The sequence below is a fragment of the Ixodes scapularis genome, unplaced genomic scaffold (assembly GCF_016920785.2).
Source record: "Ixodes scapularis isolate PalLabHiFi unplaced genomic scaffold, ASM1692078v2 PGA_scaffold3__209_contigs__length_174095766, whole genome shotgun sequence".
Lineage (NCBI taxonomy): Eukaryota > Metazoa > Arthropoda > Arachnida > Ixodida > Ixodidae > Ixodes > Ixodes scapularis.
The window spans coordinates 111,258,308-111,280,877 of NW_024609868.1; the positions used below are offsets into that span (position 1 = coordinate 111,258,308).

The following is a 22,570-nucleotide window of genomic DNA, read 5'->3' on the forward strand; positions in this document are numbered from 1 at the left end:
TAAGTGCAGCCTTCAGGGGTGTTTTCGCGGAATGACCCCTTGCGCTAGAAATTTCTGTTTCAAAGGGAGGATTTCGCGCTAGCCCGCGCGTGTCGCTGACTGGTTGGAGCAAGGAGCGCGAGGAGCGCAAGCTGATTCTGCAGAACGTGCTATGAACACCAGGAATACTTCGTCTCAACTCAGCATGGACCATTGTTGGTCACACGTGCTAAAAGCGCGAGCTAATTGTTTTGGATGACGCCTCGGCGGGCACACGAGCGCTCGCGGGTGCACAAGCACTGAAACAGCATCTGCGGTTCATTCGGAGGTGAAACTAAGTATAGCGCGTGATGCACGTTAACGACCTCAGGTTAGCGGTCGTGCTGCACTTGCTACGCGTGTCTCATGTACAGCGTGAACCAGTGTCGCAAATCTTGAAAGGCAGACAGACTTCACGCCGAATAATCTCTCATGAACAGTTTGACCTTTGAATCGAGTGTACACCAACTCATTGCGTGTAAACAAGCACGCGTTTGCACATAAGAGCTCCGCGCACGACGCGCTGCATGTACCCATTTTCCGAAGTGTGAAGCGTTCGGCCATTCTCCGTTCAACAGGCTGCACCACCGCCTAAGCGCGACGTCATAGATTTGGTGTAGGTGGGACTCTTGTTTAATTAACGATTCACTATGGCACATCGACTGTAATTTCGTCCTCATTTGCTTTGAAATAATGTTTTCATCTGAAATACTATCTATAGATTACGAATGACGAGTCACTGATCATGTATACGCCAGGCGAGCACGGGATGGCGGCCCCTCACATTGGAAATGCACCGGTGATTTTGGCACGGGTGTTTATTTCACATTTATAATAGAATCCTCACCTGTCCTATCAAAAAGATGTTTGCTTTTTTTGGCAGCAATGACAGCAGGGTTGCACAGAAGCATATATGCATTTAAGCACGTCCCTTATTATAGGGAAAATTTAATCGAGAAAAGTAATTAAGGTAAATTAACGTAAAGTTCTTTTGTATAAAAATAAAAAAACAAATTCTGCCATATAAGTCCAGACATCAGTACTTAAATGATTGTGTTGTTACCCATGAAGCGCGCGAGAAAGACCTTCTTGAGAAAAAATGTGAAACAGATACTTTTATAAATATATTAATTAATCCATTTATGTATTTTCCGTGTTCACAAACATAACAAATAAATTATCGTTGTCCTATATATTTATGCATAATTGCGCATGGAATACCTACTATCAATGACACATTCATAGTGTCACTAAATCTTAGTTCTGTGGAGATGCCAAAACGGTATTCGGTCATATATTCCGAAACCGTTCGTAAAATCAAGAACAGAATTAAAAAAAAAAAAAATTATGGCAGCGCTACTCTTTCTAGGCCCCATCGTTCGCAAGGCATCAGTTCTAAAGTTCCGGGAAGCTTGCTCGTGGGCAAAACGATCTTGTTGCTTTCAAGGTTGGAGGTTTCGCGCGCAGAAAGTGATGTCAGGCGATAACAGGCCGGAAATTGATTGTAGAGGTGAGCTCTTATTTCGTTCATCTCTAAGTTGACAATGTGGTGAAGCTAAGCGTTAGCCAACCATTCAGTGGCCTGACTCCTATCGCTTGATTTCGCTCGCCTCGCGTGTGTATGCGGAGAAGGGGTGATCACGTGGTGCGAGACTGACAGTCAAACGGTCTAACAAGCACGCAGTTTCCACCACGCTGTCAGCTTACGGGGGATGAAGTCCCCGATCCATGACTAAAGGCTTTGTGTGGCAACTGAGGACAGCGTGTGCTTCCGAAGGCGGTAATCCAGGGAATCCGGACTCAACGGGCGCCTCGCTCGTTCCTTGCGCACCTTGCACCCAGCTTGCACTAATGCTCCATACAAAAAAAAAAAAAAAAAAAAAAAAGGAAAAACATATTAACGAACTTTAGTGTCCGCAGCATGCCCATTCCACACTATCTTTTTTGTGTTTATTTATTTGTTTTTTCGAAGTTTTTTTTAAAGTTTTTTCGTGAAAATATTTGCGTCGTAAAAGAGCTGGTTGGTCGGTGCTGGTTTGTTGTCGATTCGGTAACTAGCAAACACAGGAGACCAAATTAAAGTTCACAATCTTTCCACATCGTGACTTTCAGCTGGCTGGATTACTACCAAGACCAAGCTTATAAGTAAATTTGGCTGTCTCTAAAAGACAGATTTATTTATCTTCTAAATTCCTCTAAATTTATTTACTTTCTAATTTCCTCTGGGTCCTCTAAATTTCCGCTTGCGACACTTCCCTCACTTCCGAAGCACTTCGATGGTGAAAATTATTTTGTGAATCGGATTTCTTTAGCTCACGGATGCGGCAGGCTATGCTTCTCGGGACGCGCTGACCCACGTCTTCTGTACAGCCCATTTAGGGCATTCGGACGGCACTCCAATGCGTGCTTAGAGTGCCATCGGACGTGGGCACTTGAACGCTTGGCAAGAGTACCACGGCACTCTAGACACAGGCTTTTTCAAAGGCCATGCTAGATGGAGGAAGCTACCGCTAGTTACAGAACATACAGACATTTTCGCTCATTCATTTTAACTGAGCTTCTGTCGTTCGTGTTTCGTACCTCGGGGACATTGAACATAAGAAGCTTAGCATACTCTTTAACATATGGTAGGGCGACATAGAGCAGTCTACGTTCTTCCCAAAATAATTGAGCTATCGCTTGCTGTGTAGAATCAACTGAACGTAAGGTGAACCCGTCAATGGCAGTTTAAATGTGGCTCTGTTGGACAGCGAAATAAGACTTCTGTAATACACACTAATGTATCTATATTTAAAGCCCGTGAGATCCGTACCACAAATATCGATATCCGGAATGCTACACGGTGCTTCCGCTGTACATTAGGAACTGTTTGATGAACAGCGGAAAAGAGCAGCGATCTTGAATGTTCCCTTATATCGAAAACATTCCTGTCAAGGGAGCTTTAGAGAGCGAGGTTAAAGCAGTTAAAGGATGTAGCAAACTGCGCAGAGTTAAAGGTTTAACCCCCCAGAGCTTTTCTTGAACAGAGCAGAAGACTGATCGACTCCCGCGCTTCGGAAAGTAAAACGTAAATATTGAAAAAAAAGGTAGTAGGCAAGCCAAGTTTATTTAATGACTCAAAACAAAGACCGCATAACAAGTTTGGAAATCATTGCTAACAACTTTTTCAAACGCTCTGGCTCCGTCGTTTATTTTCTCCACGGCGGTGAAAATAAGGGAGCCCCTAGTGTCACGTACCATAGACCTGGCTTGCCGCCATGTATAGGTTTTTTGAACCTACACATGGCTTCGAAACGAACGCCGTGTTTAGGGCGACGCTTCATGAAATGGTCGTCATGTGGCGTATGCAATAGACCGCGCGAAGCCGACCTCTTCTGTCACTGAGGGAGGTTTTCCTCTTTGCTTGCTTTTAATGCGAATGTGGAAAAAATACTTTTTTTATACATATACCTGTTCCTACGATCAGTGAGGTCGGGCTCAGCAGTAACTTGAAACGACCCCCCAAAAATATAACAATGCCCCAAAAACATCCCTGGGCTACATAACAACCCTAGGCACTTACGTAACGAAACATAATCGCACACGCGCGTCAGCATCCGCTCATACACCCGTTTACACACTGATCTATATGTTTATTGTTTAATATATCTGTGTAGCCAAAACCTTAATTGCCTATTGCTTGGATAAAGGAGTGTCCCCCGCTCCAATGATCTTCCTGCCGCAGGTAATAATTAAGTTAATAAATACTGAAATATAAACCCGTCAAGGCAGGCTGTACCAACTCATTTATTAAAACATCCTTGCCCATCTCCCCCCCCCCCCCCCCAAAAAAAAAAGAAGAAGAAAAAAAAAGAAAAAAAGAAAAGCGGATAGGAAAAAAAGGTTTCCCCGAGAAAACGAAAAAAATACCTGCGCCGAACAGCGTCGAACTTGCGCCGAACCCATAGCGGCGCCATCTATCGACAGCCCGTGATATCGCGAGGAGAAACTAACTCTCGTTACAGTTACTCTCGAGGTCGAGGGAGGGTTAAGGGAGAGTATCATCGAAAGAAGCGGTCGGGAAAGAGTAACTTCCATGCAGACAGAGTTAAAGGAGAGTAAGTTAGGGCACTTACTCTCCCTTGACACCTTTGTTTTTTAGAGTGTGCGAGTACTCGTTTTGAGAATTCGTTTCATACGAGATTCAACAAGTTTCGCGTCATGCATATTATTCGAAACCGAATCCTGCGTCTGCATTTTACATATTTCTAGAACTGTCGTGGAGTGAGTGAAGGTGCAGCAGCTTATTCAAGACTATACTCCGTTTCATACATAGCATGCAACGCAGTCAAAGCTAGCGCACCGGTTTGCATCGCCGACCGTGTCTACGTTCACCCAATAAAATAACGCGTCCCCTGCAGAAACACTTATAAAAAATTCGGAAAATGTGCCTCCTTGGAACTAGTAACTGATAGTGGTGTTATGATTTCGACGGAGCACAATTTTTTTTTTCAATAAAAAGGAAAAGATAATGTAAACTGCTTTAAATTGTTTTCGTTTTCGAGTAGATGGAGTCTTACGCAACAAGTTCAAGTACCTCTCGTGCTCGGATATTTTCGAAGATTCGTTCTGCGCAGACCTTGAAAGAGTGCAAGCAGGTGATCGCCAACGTGTACGCAAGTACAAGAACGCGTTTCCCGGAGAAGTCGGTCGTGAAGTCCTGGAGACGGTCAGTAACAACACCGGAGTGAGCGCCCGTACTGTCGCGAAGTACAAGGCGCAGTGTCTATCTGGCAAGGTGGCGTCCCCGAAGCGAAGACCTCGCCATGTAGAAGTTTCGAGCACGGGGACTGTCAGGCATGCCGAATTCACACACAACGTCATTCGCCTGAAGGCGCATCGCAAGTACCGCGAGAGGGGGATTCCTACCCTTGACAGCTATTTCAAAATTAACTGTTCAGGCCACAACTATTGTCGATTAACGTCCTATTATAAATTTTGGGGCAAGGCTGCTATCAGTGAGATTCCTCATTCTACGCTGCACGAAAGAAAAATATAACTCGGTGCTGGAGGAAAATAACACTTGCAAAGCGGCAGAGCAGATGGTAGAAATGTGGCCTCTCGGCGACTTATAAATAAAAAGCAAGAAGAAAGGAGGAATTCAAATATGCAGTTCGGCAATGCGCACAGTCTTTCACAAAAATGCATGTCTAAAAAAGAAAAAAAAACTGCGCGTCTAGTGGGTTTGAATCACTGCCGCCGAGACGTCGGTATCGCTAGAGCAGCGCGACCACTTGTCCACAAAACGCGCGCAGGAACACATTTGTTTCTCTGTATTTTCATGCGCACCACTTCAGTACCTTTGACAGCTTTGCACGCTATGTCTGAAAAGGAGTATAGGTGCCCATTTTGAGAACCACACCACCGCACTGCGAGTTGAAGCAACGCCGAAGGCTCGCGTCTCGCAGCGCCGCCTGTTGAATAACCATTCGAAGAGTTCGCACACTGTGAAGGTAAGAGCGTTCACACCGAAGTGCTCTCTTTAGAACGCCTGCACACACACAGAGAGCTCAAGGTTGAAGGGGGTGCCACTGAGGTTTTAGGAGCCACTGATCGTAGTAATCGCAATCCAAAGACGCCGCGTTGTTGTAGATTGTTTTTTTCACAAGCTAGGTCCTGTAGGGATGGGGCCAAGGCCAAGGCTGGGGGATTCGTCGCCGGAAACGTAATGGAACCAAGCAAACGACGTAAGGCTCGCGGACGCGGTTCGTGGGAGCCAACGACGTCCGAGCCACGATCCGAGCAGCCCTAGTAGCAGCCTTGCTTCCGAGAAGACTGTATATTCTTTCCGGCGGGCACACAATACTCCGACAGCATGCTTGCGGCTGATGTGAATTGCACGAGGTGGATAACAGGACGACCAATGCATAGAAAATAGGTTGAGCACGACACAGCACGCACAGAGAACGATTGTCGCCGCTAGAGCACTATATAGCTCCTACGGAGCAGAGTAGCGCAATCCTTCGAACCCCGTGTTTTGCCGACAACATGGCCGACAGAGCGGCTCGGCGCGAGTCACGTGGTACTCAGGGTTCCAGGAGGCGGCCCGCCCTATGGGAGAATACATGGAGATCGATACAACACGGCTGATTAAAAAATGAACGGCGAGTTCACACTTTTCAAAACTAGTCTGTCGTGAAGTTAGTAAAGCACTAAACACTTTATTAAAGTTTTAATATTATCGGATGCGTGTGCAAATTTTGAGAAGGCGATTTCCAAGGCAATGGCGATTGAAGCAGACGATTTTTTGCTCGCAGCGGAGATGGGTTTTTCGGATTGGCCGGAGCGGGTCACGTGAATGGTGTGACGTCGCCGTGTCGTCTGCTGCATGATGCCGTTCAAGCAATTTAAAAAAAAAAAAATCAGGTCCTTTCGGGGCACAAAACTTAGCGCGAATTATTCTAAAATGTTCCATTATTATGTTAAAAATGATTGCCATTCCGTACATTCCCACAATACTGAAGAAACAACGATTTTTTAACGTTCTCCATGCATTTCTGACCGCAGTTGGAACCTCCGGGCGTTCGCCGCTAGTCGCCGAGAGGCGGCGTTCTAGATTGCGCTACTCCAGAGCCGTTTATACTGAGAGAGTTTGGCCGATGGGCGGAGCTTGTTGGCCGCTAGAACCAGCGGATTTCGCGATACCACAATATGGCGTTACTTCTTTGTCTTGTTCATTCCTGTGAAATCGCGTAGAGTTCCTATCAGGCAGATCCACAATATGGCGGACGGAAGTAGTCATCCCCCGGTTGTCAGACTACGCTGCTGTGGTTGTCAGACTGCCAAAATCTCCTTAAGAAGGCCAAACTCTCTCAGTATAAACGGCTCTGCGCTACTCTGCTCCGAAGGAGCTATATAGTCACTACAATTGCTGGATCGCGTTTGCCCGCTCCGCGAATGCGGTCACTGGCGGCCATCTTTAGGTAGAGTTATATCACCTCTAGCCAATGTAAGCTGCTGCAGCCGCTATTATCCATCCATGGCAGATAGCGCTTTGGCAGGTGGGTTGGTCAAAATAGCGTGGGTGATATTGCGTGCTTGATTAAAATTATTCGACGAAACATGTTTTTGAAACACGGCGTGAACAGTAGTCCGGTTTTTGAGAACCTGGTAAAAGTTTCACAAAATCGCAGCACCGGGAGAAAAGCAGCACAGCACGTTGCAGGAGAAGCGCTAAAGTAGACTCACTCACCCTCACATTCACACTCACACCAGAAAAACGGTCACTCACGTCGCGCTGACTTTCAACTCAAATTGTATTTTCGTCTTCTTTTGTTTTTCTTTTACCCGTGTTAAAATTTGTCACCTCACTTCATTCTCTTCTGTATAAAACCATTAGCAATGTCTATCGCATATTACCTTCGAGAATCTAGATATAACAATTCTTTTTCCGTAAGCGTTATGGATGGACTACTAACACAGGTGTCACTCCCTTTTATGATGTTAGCTGCCTCTATTATCTCACGTGTTAACTGATGATGGTTCCTTCCGATTATGGTGCTATTTTTGAAGTCCGCGGCGCACCCACAGTCACGGCAGTGAATGCCCAAAAGTCCTGAGTTTGCTAATCGGGTGTTGTTGTTGTGTTCCCTTAATCATCATTAATACATCTTCCAGTTTGCCCTATGTACTGTTTGCCGCATGATAGAGGAAAGGAATAAATCACTCCTTCTGAGCAATTTATGTATGGGGTTCTGTGCTTTTTAGTGCAGACGGTATTAGTTTTTGGTGTGGCGTTAACTTTTTTACATAGGCCTGATAGTTTGATGGGGGCAGAAAAGACTACATCGATATTTGCGCGATTCCCAATCTTCTTCAGGTTATGAGAAATGTTATGAATGTAGGGGATGACTACCGGTCTCTGGTTACTGATTCTTTCGCGTGGCTTGCGAGATGTGATTTGAGCTTTTTTAATCTGTTTAAGGAGACTTTCGGCGACTGAAGTTAATATATGTGTAGGATATCCCGCACTTAGTAATCTAGATACTTGCCCTGTGAAGCTTGTTAGGCCTGAATGCGGGCAGGACTTTAAAATGGAGTTTTTGAAGCACTGATTAACTATGCCTCTCTTTACCAATTTGGAATGCGCCGAATTATAATTGAGGAGTGGTTTTTTCCCTCTTGGCTCATACGACCAACAGACATGACGGGGCTGAAGAGACAATCTTAGGTCCAGAAATCATAAGGATCCTAGCTCTGGAAGCTCGTGCGTGATCTCCAAAGGGTTTAAGCATGTTTTAAACTTGACGAGCACACTGGGCACATGAATCGGGAGGTCTTTTTCGTTGGTGTCCAGGAGTATCAAATAGTCATCAACGTGGCGGAACACCTTCACAACAGTCGAGGAATCTAAGCTCTTTTGAAGCAGTCTGTCGTGGTGTGCTAGGAATAAATCACTGAGAACAGCACAGCACGTATCGAAAGTCGCATCGAAAGAAGCATCGAAAGCAGACGACGGTACGGAGTCTGCTTTTGATGCGAGCTGCGCTGCTTTCCCCCGGTGCTGCGCTTTCGTAGAACTTTTGCCGGGTCCTCAAAGATGAGGCTACCGTTCACGCCGGGTTTCAAGAATCTGCTTCGTCGAACAACTTCAATCAAGCATGAAATGTCACCCACGGTACAGTGTACTAGATCTACGGCTATTTTATGGCAGCCTGCCGCCATTGCGCTGTCCGCCATATTACTATGATGGCTAGAGATGATATAACTCTACCTAAAGATGGCCGCCAGTGACCGCATTCCGGTCCATAGGAGGAGCTGGTCAAACGCGATCCAGCAAATAGACATAGAGATCAGTGTATATAGTGCTCTAGTCGCCGCCATGTTGAAATAAAACCAAGCTGAGCCAGGCCAAGCTACAGTTTAGTACACAACGAAGCTGAGTCAGGCCAAGGTTCAGTTTAGTACACAACCAACATACTTCATTACAAAGAATTAGATAAATGTTTAAACAAATCTTTTTACGTTTAAAAGTTTTAATGTATGTCGACTAAAACAAAAACATTCACGTTGCGTCAAATGAGTTTCGTCGTAACCAGCGGACGTCGCCGCATCGCCATCGCCACCGTAACCAAAACCAAAAAACAAAGCAAGCTGCAAACTTTCGGGCGGTTTCAGGCCTTGAGGCTTTCAAAAAACATCGAAGAACGTTCTCCGAAAAACAAAAAGTGTCCCAGGTGCCGGCGTGCCCATGGAACCAGCTGTGGGTTTGAGTCTACTTGGTGAGTATTCGCCTATTCGCTTCACGTTTTCAGTGCTTTCTTTTCGGAGCGTTTGGGAAGTGTCCTTGTGTGTGTGTGCAGGAAGCGTGAAGGCGAACGTGTGGGGCTCCTTGTCGCACACGTGCCTTGCACATGGGATGACCTTCAAGCTTTTCCCGAGGAAGTCCCGCAACCGACCTGTCACTGAGCGAGCAGTCAGATTGTGGGAACGCACACAGAGGCGAAGGACCTACCGAAGCCGAAGGGGGGGGGGGGGGGGGGGGGGGGATGGACTTCGTAAGTGTATCGGGAGCTTCATCTCGTGGATCGTTGGACAAGACGAGTTCTACAAATCGGGTGGCGCCTTGGTACCACCTAACTAGGCGATGTGTTTCGCGGAACCCTTGACTGCTAAAGGTACCCATTACGTGCTGGCGCTCGTATTTGCACCCCGTTTGCTTTCACAGCGGGTGTTCGAATTCAGGTTCGATTCTCTGCATTGATGATGTCGCTCGCGAAGAGTTCTTTTTTGACGAGGGCACGAACTTTTTATACAAAATGCTGTATATGTTCCACTTTATTGCTAGCCTTCCAGCTGTAGTTTATTGTGAAAGTTGTAGGAAAAAACGCGCAGTGAGTAGTTACAATATATATATATATATATATATATATAATGTAGTGTCGAGTACCGTCCGACGGCACTTTTGCAGAACGTTCACGTGCCGTGCAATGGCACTCCACTCACCTCTTCAAGCGCTGTCCGAATGTCTTATGTAAAGCGAATTGTCAAAACGAGTTTTGCGAAGCTGTAGCGTAGCTTATTGGAAATTGTAGCGTAGCTCGCCTCATAGGCAGCGGACCCGGGTTCGATCAACAGTGTGGGCTTACTTTTTTTAATCTTTTCTCGAACATTTTGTTTCGCCGAGGCATTTGGCGATATTTACGTCATTTCTTTTTTACCATTAACACTGGGGGAAAAAAATGAAAGCCGTTTACAACTCCCTGTAACGCCGAATTAGAGCGCAGCTCTTGAGGAGGAGGAGGGAAGGGTACTGGGGGGGGGGGGGGGGTCAAGTGACCTCGGGGGGCGGGGCGTCACGTGACCTTGGGGGTCACGTGACCTTGTGGGAGTCACGTGACCTTGGGGGTCACGTGACCTTGTGGGAGTCACGTGACCTTGGGGCGTCACGTGACGTCGGGGGGTCACGTGACGATACCGATGACGTCATCAGTAGCGTCACTGATGACGCCATCAGTGATGATGATGACGATGCGGATGCCGGTGACGTCATCAGTGACGTCACTGATGACGTCATCAGCGATGATGACGATGACGATGCGGATGCCGGTGACGTCATCAGTGACGTCACTGATGACGTCATCAGTGGCTATGACGTCAACGGGGGGTCACGTGACCTCGGGGGGTATCCCCACCTCACGTGACCCCAGGGGGGGTCACTTGACCTGGGTAACATCGTGACCCTCGTGAGGGTAACCCTAGTAACCCTTGTGAGGGCAACTCTCGTGACCCTCGTGAGGGTAACTCTCATGACCCTCGTGAGGGTAACTCTCGTGACCCTCGTGAAGGTAACTCTCATAACCCTCGTGACCCTCGTGAGGGTAATCCTCGTGAAGGTTACCCTCACGAGGGTTACTAACCCTCGTAACCCTCGTGAGGGTTACGAGGGTAAGTAACCCTCGTGAGGGTAACTCTTATAACCCTCGTGACCCTCGTGAGAGTAACCCTCGTGAAGGTTACCCTCACGAGGGTTACTAACCCTCGTAACCCTCAAAAGGGTTACCTTCGCGAGGGTTACCCTCACGAGGGTTACTAATCCTCGTAACCCTCGTGAGGGTTACAAGGGTAAGTAACCCTCGTGAGGGTAACCCTTGTGAAGGTAACCCTTCTGAGGGTAAAAACCCTCGTAACCCTCGTGAGGGTTACGAGGGTAAGTAACCCTCGTGGCCCTCGTGATCCTCGTGAGGGTAACCCTCATGAGATTAACCCTCGTAACCCTCGTAACCCTCACGAGGGTTACGAGGGTAGCGGTTACGCCGACGCCGACGCCGACGCCGACGGCGACGCCGCTCAAGCCGGGAACGGGCCCCTAAGAGCTGCGCTCTAAAAGTGAAAGCCGTTTACAACTCCCTGTAACGCCGAATTAGAGCGCAGCTCTTGAGGAGGAGGAGGGAAGGATACTGGGGGGGTCAAGTGACCTTGGGGGGGGGTCACGTGACGATGACGATGCCGATGACGTCATCAGTAACGATGACGATGCGGATACCGATGACGTCATCAGTGATGATGACAATGACGATGCCGGTGACGTCATCAGTGATGATGACGATGACGATGCAGATGCCGGTGACGTCATCAGTGACGTCACTGATGGCGTCATTAGCGATGATGACGATGACGATGCAGATAGTGATGATGACGATGACGATGCGGATGCCGGTGACGTCATCAGTGACGTCACTGATGACATCATCAGTGATGATGACAATGACGATGCGGATGCCGGTGACGTCATCAGTGATGATGACGATGACGATGCAGATGCCGGTGACGTCATCAGTGACGTCACTGATGACGTCATCTGTGATGATGACGCTGACGATGCGGATGCCGGTGACGCCATCAGTGACGTCACTGATGACGTCGTCAGCGATGATGACGATGACGATGTGGATGGTGATGATGACGATGACGATGCAGATGCCGGTGACGTCATCAGTGATAATGACGATGACGATGCGGATGCCGGTGACGTCATCAGTGACGTCATTGATGACGTCATCAGTGATGATGACGATGACGATGCGGATGCCAGTGGCGTCATCAGTGACGTCACTGATGACATCATCAGCGATGATGACGATGACGATGCGGATGGTGATGATGACGATGACGATGCGGATGCCGGTGACGTCATCAGTGACGTCACTGATGACGTCATCAGCGATGATGACGATGACGATGCGGATGGTGATGATGACGATGACGATGCGGATGCCGGTGACGTCATCAGTGATGATGACAATGACGATGCCAATGCCGGTGACGTCATCAGTGATGATGACGATGACGATGCGGATGCCGGTGACGTCACGGATGACGTCATCATTGATGATGACGCTGACGATGCGGATGCCGGTGACGTCATCAGTGACGTCACTGATGACGTCATCGGGGGTCACGTGACCCCGGGGGTCACGTGACTTGGAAAGCCACGTGACTTTGGGTGTCACGTGACCTTGGGGGTCACGTGACCTTGGGTTGACCTTGGGAAGTCACGTGACCTTGAGAGTCACGTGACCTTGGGGTCACGTGTCGGGGAGGGCTCACGTGACCTTGGGGTGACCTTGGGGTCACGTGACCTTGGGATGACCTTGGGGGTCAAGTGACCTTGGGATGACCTTGGTTACGCCGACGGCGACGGCGACGGCGACGCCAACGGCGACGGCGACGCCGCTCAAGCCGGGAACGGGCCCCTAAGAGCTGCGCTCTAAAATTAAAGCCGTTTACAACTCTCTGTAACGCCGAATAAGAGCGCCGCTCTTGAGGAGGAGGAGGGAAGGGTACTGGGGGGGTCAAGTGACCTCGGGGGGCGGGGGGGTCACGTGACATTGGGGGGTCACGTGACCTGGGAGTCACGGGTCACGTGACGATCCCGATTCGGATACCGATGACGTCATCAGTGACGTCACTGATGACGTCATCAGTGATGATGTTGATGACGATGCGGATGCCGGTGACGTCATCGGTGACGTCACTGATGACGTCATCAGTGATGATGACGATGCGGATGCCGGCGACGTCATCAGTGACGTCACTGATGACGTCATCAGTGGCGATGACGTCAACGGGTGTCACGTGACCTCGGGGGGTATCCCTAGGTCACGTGACCCCGGGGGGGTCACGTGACCTGGGTAACCCTAGTAACCCTCGTGACCCTCGTAAGGGTAACTCTCGTTACCCTCGTGAGGGTAACTCTCATAACCCTCGTGACACTCGTGAGGGTAACTCTCATAACCCTCGTGACCCTCGTGAGGGTAACTCTCATAACACTCGTGACCCTCGTGAGGGTAACTATCATAACCCTCGTAACCCTCGTGAGGGCCATGAGGGTTAGTAACCCTCATAGCCCTCGTGAGGGTAACCCTCGTGAGATTAACCTTCGTAACCCTCGTAACCCTCACGAGGGTTACGAGGGTTAGTCGCGGTTACGCCGACGGCGACGCAGACGCCGCTCAAGCCGGGAACGGGCGCCTAAGAGCTGCGCTCTAAAAAAGGATGTTGTCGACGAAACTTTGCTTAAAGGCCGGCCCTCAAGCAGGGAGAAGGAACCCGACCCTCACTTTCCTTCTCGCCACTGTGAGAGGAGGAAATTGCCTCTCACTCCCCCTCGCCATTTCCGTTTTTTTTTGTTTTTTTTTTTTTATTATTGGTTCCTTGTTGGGGTTTTCTTTTTTTTTTTTACAGGTTTGGAGTGGAGGAAATGAAAGCTTCAAGGATTTGAAAAGATTATCCAGAAGCCAGCCGACACACCTGCGACAAGGAGCTGAACCAACCGTGTAGCTGCTTTGAGCGAGCTTGGCACTTGCTCTATTCCCAACGAGTTGCATTGGCTCTTTTTTACCATAGGGTGGGAGGACTATCCTTGCTGTTGTAAGAGCACAAATACCTTGTTCTGCTCAAAGAGGTAGTCATTGAAGTATCAATTTTAATATAAATATCTGATTTGGCATCTTTCGTTGTTTAGGCGGATTCATGGCGACAACGGGAAGTACGAGCGGCGTTTTCTGTATGTCAGGGATGGCGCTCCATAGGCTCCTTGCACTGACGTCACGTCGCACACATTTGAACACCAAGTAAGAGGAGGAGAGGGAATCTGCTTTTGTAAGAATTTCGAGTGACAGGTTAATCTTCTATACACCAACTCATGTTTACAAACAAACCGGAGCGCCCCTAGCGGACGCCACCGGCGCCGCGCATGCGCGGTGGATGGTGGGCAAGAAGCCCGCCGTCGCCCATAAACAAACCATTGAATCGCGTTGTTGTCGGCGTCGGTGGGAGTCCCCGTGCTCTTTTTGGCGTTGGAATTGTTGATGCTACGTCCTCCTAAGAATGTCTGACTACTTGAGCGGCTTCAGCAAAACGAACGAGGCAAAACTTTGCGTGAATGATGTGACGTGCGGCGATTCATTTTACGTGGACGCCGCAGAATGGCCGCTAAAGCCTGACTTCCACGATGAGATTCTGCTCGCTGTTTTCAGACGCGACGTTGCTCGAACTGCAAAAGCGTGGACCGTAGCTGAGATGGTGGACGTCGATACTGAAAACAGCAAATAGAATCGGGCATTACAAGTCGGTGATGGCCACCGGTAACAATAATGATAAACATCTTCTTGTATCTTTTTACACTTAGCCTACTTACCCCGACCAACCTTCAAAAGTGTTTTGAGGCCTGCGCTTAGTTCTTATCGCAATTACCGAGTCAACGTTTGGTTTACGGGCCGCTGTCGTTTGAACGAGCTGACGACAAAAAGCAGCCAAGTTTGAAAGAGCAGACGACACTTCGAGCGGATGCGCCATCGAGTGCGGGCAAGAAGCACCGCGTCCCGCGTCAACAAACCATTGGAATGTCACGTTGTCGGCGTCTGTGTGAGTCTGCATACTCTTTATCGCGTTGGAATTGTCGATTCTACGTCCTCATCGCAATGTCTTACCACTTTAATCGCCTAAGAGAAATTATCAAGGCTCGTTACGCTGCTAAACTTTCCGTAAATAATTTCACGTGCGGCGATTCATTCCAATGAACGCCGCAGAATGGACGCCAAAACCATGATGAGATTCTTCCAGCTATTTTCGGTAGCGACGTCGCTTGTGTTGCAAAAGTGTAGAAGGTAGCGGCGATGATCGACGACGATACTGGAAATCAGAAGCGGGAACAGACCAAGCGTAACAAGTCGGTGATGGCCACCGGTACCAATGATCAACATCTTGTATCTACTGTTTACACCGAACCTACTTAAGTCTTTTGAGGCCTGCAATTCTTATCACAATCACCGGGTCAAAGTTTGGTCTACGGGTCGCTTCTGTTTGAACGAGCAGACGACAAAAAGCAGACGTTTGAAAGAGCAGACGAAAGTTCGAACGATCAGGCGGCCGTGTGAATTTGAAGACGCACTGAACCCGTCGGTGGTACGGACAACTTGGCGGTTTTCTCTCGTTTATGTTGGAACAAAGCAAATACATCTGGATACCACAAAGTGGTGCCCGCGCACGCAATCGTAGTTCGACAGCGGCTGGTTTGCCCTTTTCACGGCTACTATCCACGTTCTCGGACGAACGGAGGGGGCAAAAACACATGAAAACTGATCTTCAAGCCTTTCCAGACTCTCTTGGTACAGCCCCCGTCGCAGAATTTTGACGAGAAGGAAGGTGTTTTGTCTCGTTTCTTCTAAGGGAACGCAGGAATGCATGTCTGGCACGGCGACTTCTGCCCACCGCCCCAGACCGGAAGTGCGTCCGGCGCGCCACCACCGCGGCGTGACGTAGGAGAGTTGAGTTCGTGTATAATCTTCTGGGAGGAGAATGGCGACGCCTGTGCAAATCCGGGTGGCACAAAGGAGGATCCTGATAAGAGGGGAGCTCCTTCTTCCCCTCTTCTCTGGAGGGCAACGGAAATGACGTCCTGTGCAAGCCACGTAGAGACCACTGGTTCTGAATCACTATGGTTTGTAAACCGGCAGAGGTGACGGAGGATCCCATCCGTAGTGGGTCTAGAACTTTTCGGTGTATAGCGTTCTGCTGTAGGGCATTTCGGTGCGGACTTTTTGGTGCACAGTCATTTCAGTGTACGGACTTTTTGCAGCAAAGACTTTTCGGTGTGGGACTTTTCGGTGCGCGGATATTTTGGTGCTCGGACATTTTGATGCATGGACATTCGACGCTACGGTTTCCTCACCGGTATCTCTGTTCCAATGTACGCAGACACGCTTCACATCGTGTTTGCGCGTTGAGTTGATAGAGATAGTCTCCTCTATAAGGGTTTGGCTTTGTTATTGGTCCTGCGTATAGGAAAGGACCCAAACAGGAAGACGTTTGAAGTTGTTTGTGTACTCAGAACAATTTTGAATATCTTCAAATGCGCCTCCTCCGCGTAATCGCATAGCTCCGATTGTTAATAATAAATTGTGATGACCTCGCACGACAAAAACAAAAAAAAAATGTAATTATCACTTGTAACTCATTAGGAAATAAAGTAGGCGTGTGCGGGTACCAAATAACTGTAATCAAATCAAATGTCGATTTGAATCAAGTAAACAAGCCGAATTTAGTGAATGCTAAATCTATTTTATTTGGTGTCAAATATTGGCTCATTTTCGTGCGAAAAAAAAACAACAACAGCGACCACAGATCATACACAGCGTATGATCTGTGGTCAATGTCTCCTTCCATGTCGTAATGATGTCGCCGGAAGTAAATAACTGCCTTACAATCGTGCTTATACAGGGCGATTTTGTTTTTTAGAGCGCAGCTCTTAGGGGCCCGTTCCCGGCTTGAGCGGCGTCGCCGTCGGCGTCGGCGTCGGCGTAACCGCAACCCTCGTAACCCTCGTGAGGGTTATGTTGCGATAGGCCTTGGCGAAGGTCACGTCCTTCCTTCGCCTCCCCTTCTCGTCCACCCGGCGGGGTGGCCTTCGCATTTAGGATCGGCGACCGGCCGTCTGAGCCGTTGTTGACAGAACACGTCGCCCGGCGCCGCGTGGACGCCGCCACACCTGGGAGCGGAGCTGAGCCGGACTCTTCTCTCTGGCTGCGGGGGTGAGTCCATCCAGGAACCAGCTGCCCTGCCGAGAGAGGATTCCGGGGGACGACGCCGGCGGCGGGACTTCCGGCCGAGTACGTTCGGCTCAAGTTTTCGTCCGGCGCCACTTGCGGATTATCCCGCTAAACCTTTCCCGAGCCAGGACGCCGCATAATGAGGGGATCATCTCCATCACGGTCAACGTCTCACGAGCTGACAGCGGACCCTTCGTCACCGACTCCTGGCGCGGCTTATTGAGGTCAAGAATGCCCCGGCGCCGGATTGGGAAGCCCGTCCGACGCTGCAGTGTGTGCGTGTATGTGCGTGCGCGCTCGAGAGGAGTGGGGGGCGGGGCCTGAACGTGACGTCCGTTGGCAGTTCGGCCACCATTGGCTGCCAACCGCTGGAACATAAACAGCGACTGTATAAAAAGAGCAAACGAGAGGCCGCGAGTGTGCTCTCTGACGAACAAGAAACTTCTGTAAATATGTAATTAAAACAGAGTTTATCGCGAGACACCCTCCCGTCTCCTGATGTCCCTGCCTGGAGTCGGCCTGCGGTTCCTGTCCTCGCCTGGCCCTGCCTGAGGCTGCCTGGGGAACTCCTCGGTCGCAACAACTGGTTGGCAGCGGCGGGATGACGTGCCTGCTCATGGTTCCTGGTACGGGTGAGTGCTTTGCAATTTTCCCTTGATTTGCCAGACCTTTTGCTCAGTGTTAGGTACGCGAGTAGAAGGCTGCCCTTTCGGCTCAGAAAAAGCGAAGTTCAAGCTGACTGAGTTAGATAGGGGAGGGAGATTGCGACACTCGGGATCATGGAAGTCTGTAAGCTACGCATTCCTGAGTTGGTGGCGCTATGCGAGGAGCTTGGCATAAGCGTGGGGCAGGCAAGGCGAAGAAAGCCGATCATGGAGCTACTTCGCGAAAAGGAAGTGTCCGACGTAGAGCTTCAGGAGGCTTGGGAGCTGATTCGGGAGCGGGACGAAAGAGCGAAGGCTGAAAAGCAGGAGCGGGATGAAAGAGCGAAGGCTGAAAAGCAGGAGCGGGACGAAAGAGCGAAGGCTGAAAAGCGGGAGCGGGACGAAAGAGCGAAGGCTGAAAAGCAGGAGCGGGACGAAAAACGCGAACGCGAACGCGAGAAGCGGGTTCGTGAATTGGCGGAGAAAAGGCTCGAGATTGAAACGTTGATGCAAGAAGTTCGGTCTCAGAGAGGAACGGTAGTAGTAGAGGTCACAGACTCGAAGTACCTAGCAGCGACATTTCCTCACTGGTTCACGTACGAGGGTGATCCGAAGCCACGAGAAAAAGACCTTGTGTCCAGGAGGGAAAGAGCGGTTGCACTAAGCGGAGCTAGAACGCGTCAGGTAGCGGCAGAGACGGTGGGTCAGAAAGAAAAGGTTGAAGAGGAAGAGTTCAATTTAACCGACGACCAGGGTCTTCGTGCCGACGGGACTACCGACGCCGTTCCGCACAACGCCGACTCCAGACCTGAAGTGCTGGAAGTTGGAGGGGATCCCGCCAAAGGAAGAGAAGAGGCCTCTCAAGCATCTGACGTCTGCTTCCTGGGGGACGAAGACAAGGCCAGCATGGTGATGCCGCCGCGGAAGTCTATCCAACTCGAGGAAAGCAACGTGGAGAAGTCAGCGGATGGGGAGGCGGAGCAGGAAGTGGGTCGTCCTGGCCGTCCCCCGTGGAACTCCGAGACCAAGCCGGGGCTGGACGAGCGAGACCAGAGTCAGGGGTGCTCAGAAAAAGTGTCCTGTTCGAGCCGTCCTTCTGGAAAGAAGAAACGGAAGAGGAGGCAGCGCAGGGTCAGTGTTTTCCGTCCTGCTCCGAACGATTCTGATCAGCAACGTCAACAGAGGCGCGACGCGTCGAGCCAGAAGCAGAAGTCGTCCAGGCCGGAAAGGGGGAAGCGCGGAGGCACCCATCCCAAGGATCCATCAGCCGGCGGCGGCTGCAAGAGAAAGGGATCCAAGGGGAGCGCGGAGAGAACCAGGCTGGATGAGGAAAATCCGGAGCAGGGTCCCTCGAAAACCTCGTCTCCATCGCAGAACGACATCGGGTGTCCGTCCAGACGGAAAAGACATAGGAGGAAGAGGCAGCCCGAGATCAGCGTTCTCCGTCCTGGTGCGGACATTTCTGATGAAGGGCAGTTTTGGAAATCTGGCGAAGGCGAGTCTCGCAGAAGGGAGCTGTCGTCGAGACTGGGACACAGAAATCCCGCGGATATTCATCCCAAGGAAGTATTTACGGACAGCGGCTGCGAAAGCAAGGGGCTTGGCTGCGACAAGGAAGAGTTAAGTCTGGGCAAGCGAGAGGATCCGAAGCGCAGGCGGTCCGAGAGGTCATCCCGATCAAGGCACGGCAAGTCTGACGGCGACAACTCAGGCGCCGACATGAGCGGGCCGTTCACTCAAAAGAGACCCAAGAAGAGAAGGCTGCGCAGGGTCGGTGCCCTCCAATCCGGCCCGGCCCCATCAAATCAACAACGTCACCAGAAGCTGAAGAGGAGCAACTCCAGAAAGAGAAATCCGTCGTCTGGGCTGGGAGACAGAAATCGTGAAGATATCCACCCCAAGAAAGCACCAACCGACAGCGGCTGGAGGAGCAAGGAGCACAGCGGTGACGCTAGGAAGCCAAAGCTGAAAAAGCAAAAAGGTTCGAAGCAGCGGCGCTTTAAAAGGCTCAGTGCGCGCAACTCCAGAAAGTTCTCTTCGAGGCCGGGAGAAAGCAAACGCCAGGACACCTATCCCAAGGAGCCATCGATCCAGACCAGAAGTGCGAGCAACGGGCCTGGAGGCGACACCAGCAAATTTACACCAGATGCGGAAATGACGAGACAGAGCCGCTCGGACGAGAAGAATGAAGGCTGCGAGGAGTCACGCAGCGTAAGGAAGCCGAGAGTCAAGCCGTCACATTCGTCTCATGCTTCCACGACGAGAAGAGAAGATGATCGACAGAATGCAGGAACCTTGCTGGACAAATCCTCAATCTCGTCCAAGTACCTCGGGTCCTATGAGTGCGTGCTCGCCTCGCAGCTTTTTCTTCAGCGGGAGATCAAGTCAGATGCGGAAATCAAGTCAGAACTTTCCGACTGTGGCTTTGAGGAAACTTTCGAGTCTGGGGACCAGGGCTTTTCTTGTGAGAGTGTCACCGAGAACAGACTGGGTGTAGGTTAGAGCGCTAGTTCTCGCCAGTGAAAGCGGACGAGGCAGAGGCCGCCAGAAAAGGGGAAGGCTTAAGTCGGCTTAGCAAGTAGTATGAATAGCTTTTCTTTTTTCGGGAGTCTGAGTTTTGCGTGTTGTTCGGCTTCAGTTCGTTGCGTCGGCGGTAGAGTTCTTTTAAAGCGGTTTTATCCTCGGTATAGTTTGCCTTATGGAGGAGGCGCTTGAATTTAATAGGGATATGTCCTATGTAAGTTACGTAACGGTACGTAATGTGTTCTTTTCACGGGAGTCCGTTTTCGCGTTTTGTTGAGCCGCAGTGTGATGTGTTAGCAAGCTCTAAAGTTTATCTCGCTTCACGGTAGTAGGCCTTCGACGCGAGGTAAAAAGGGGCACAGCTAAAAGAGGAACACTGATTAGCTAAGCCGGGGCTTCTAAGACGTGAACGAGCTCCATGATCGGATTGTACAAATTTGTAAAGTTTTTTGTTTGTTTCAAATCCTTGGAAAGGGTCATCTTGATTTTGTGATTGTGTTTTTACGTCAAAGCACGCTACCATAACTTTTGTTTCTGTCTGCCTGGTTTAGGGTATGGTTTACTTTAAAGGGCTTAGTGACAGCCTGAGCTCGAGTGTCGAGTGAGGGAGATTTTAGGTAGTAGGTGGAGGGGGGTTGTCTTTATTTTTTTTTGGTCTGGCGGATCGGGGGAGGAAAGCGAAGCACTTGTCGCTGCTGGGATCGTGACTTGCTATGTTTGTCTCGCCCACGCCTTCCTCTTGTGACCTGAGTTGAGGTCCCCCACTCCAGAGATTTGTACCCGACCCTCGCCTACGTCTCAAGGCAGGAGATGATCACCGGACCCTCTCCCAAGAAAGCGAGGCACTCATCGAGTCAGCGCAGCAGTGTGGGACTGCTGCCCTCCTGATGAGCTCAGTGGCGGCGGAGGTGTTGTTGCGATAGGCCTTGGCGAAGGTCACGGCCTTCCTTCGCCTCCCCTTCTCGTCCACCCGGCGGGGTGGCCTTCGCATTTAGGATCGGCGACCGGCCGTCTGAGCCGTTGTTGACAGAACACGTCGCCCGGCGCCGCGTGGACGCCGCCACACCTGGGAGCGGAGCTGAGCCGGACTCTTCTCTCTGGCTGCGGGGGTGAGTCCATCCAGGAACCAGCTGCCCTGCCGAGAGAGGATTCCGGGGGACGACGCCGGCGGCGGGACTTCCGGCCGAGTACGTTCGGCTCAAGTTTTCGTCCGGCGCCACTTGCGGATTATCCCGCTAAACCTTTCCCGAGCCAGGACGCCGCATAATGAGGGGATCATCTCCATCACGGTCAACGTCTCACGAGCTGACAGCGGACCCTTCGTCACCGACTCCTGGCGCGGCTTATTGAGGTCAAGAATGCCTCGGCGCCGGATTGGGAAGCCCGTCCGACGCTGCAGTGTGTGCGTGTATGTGCGTGCGCGCTCGAGAGGAGTGGGGGGCGGGGCCTGAACGTGACGTCCGTTGGCAGTTCGGCCACCATTGGCTGCCAACCGCTGGAACATAAACAGCGACTGTATAAAAAGAGCAAACGAGAGGCCGCGAGTGTGCTCTCTGACGAACAAGAAACTTCTGTAAATATGTAATTAAAACAGAGTTTATCGCGAGACACCCTCCCGTCTCCTGATGTCCCTGCCTGGAGTCGGCCTGCGGTTCCTGTCCTCGCCTGGCCCTGCCTGAGGCTGCCTGGGGAACTCCTCGGTCGCAACAGTTACGAGGGTTACGAGGGTTAATCTCATGAGGGTTACCCTCACGAGGATCACGAGGGCCACGAGGGTTACTTGCTCTCGTAACCCTCACGAGGGTTACGAGGGTTAGTTACCCTCAAAAGGGTTACCTTCACGAGGGTTACCCTCACGAGGGTTACTTACCCTCGTAACCCTCACGAGGGTTACGAGGGTTAGTTACCCTCAAAAGGGTAGCCCTCACAAGGGTAAGTAACCCTCGTGAGGGTTACTTACCTTCGTAACCCTTACGAGGGTAACGAGGGTTAGTTACCCTCAAAATGGTTACCTTCACGAGGGTCACGAGGGTTATGAGAGTTACCCTCACGAGGGTCACGAGAGTTACCCTCACGAGGGTCACGAGAGTTGCCCTCACAAGGGTTACTAGGGTTACCCCCCGAGGTCACGTGACCCCCCGTTGACGTCATAGCCACTGATGACGTCATCAGTGACGTCACTGATGACGTCACCGGCATCCGCATCGTCATCGTCATCATCACTGATGACGTCATCAGAGACGTCACTGGTGACGTCACCGGCATCCGCATCGTCATCATCATCATCACTGATGG

At 50.5% G+C, this 22,570-nt stretch overlaps 1 protein-coding gene across 1 annotated transcript; it reads left to right on the forward strand.

Annotated features, from left to right (window-relative positions):
* Positions 1 to 18,259: 18,259 nt before the first annotated feature.
* LOC121837260 (serine/arginine repetitive matrix protein 1-like) lies at positions 18,260 to 20,254 on the forward strand. Its single transcript, XM_042292844.1, has one exon. It carries the CDS (start codon positions 18,260 to 18,262, stop codon positions 20,252 to 20,254), a length of 1,995 nt encoding a protein of 664 aa, XP_042148778.1.
* Positions 20,255 to 22,570: the final 2,316 nt, after the last annotated feature.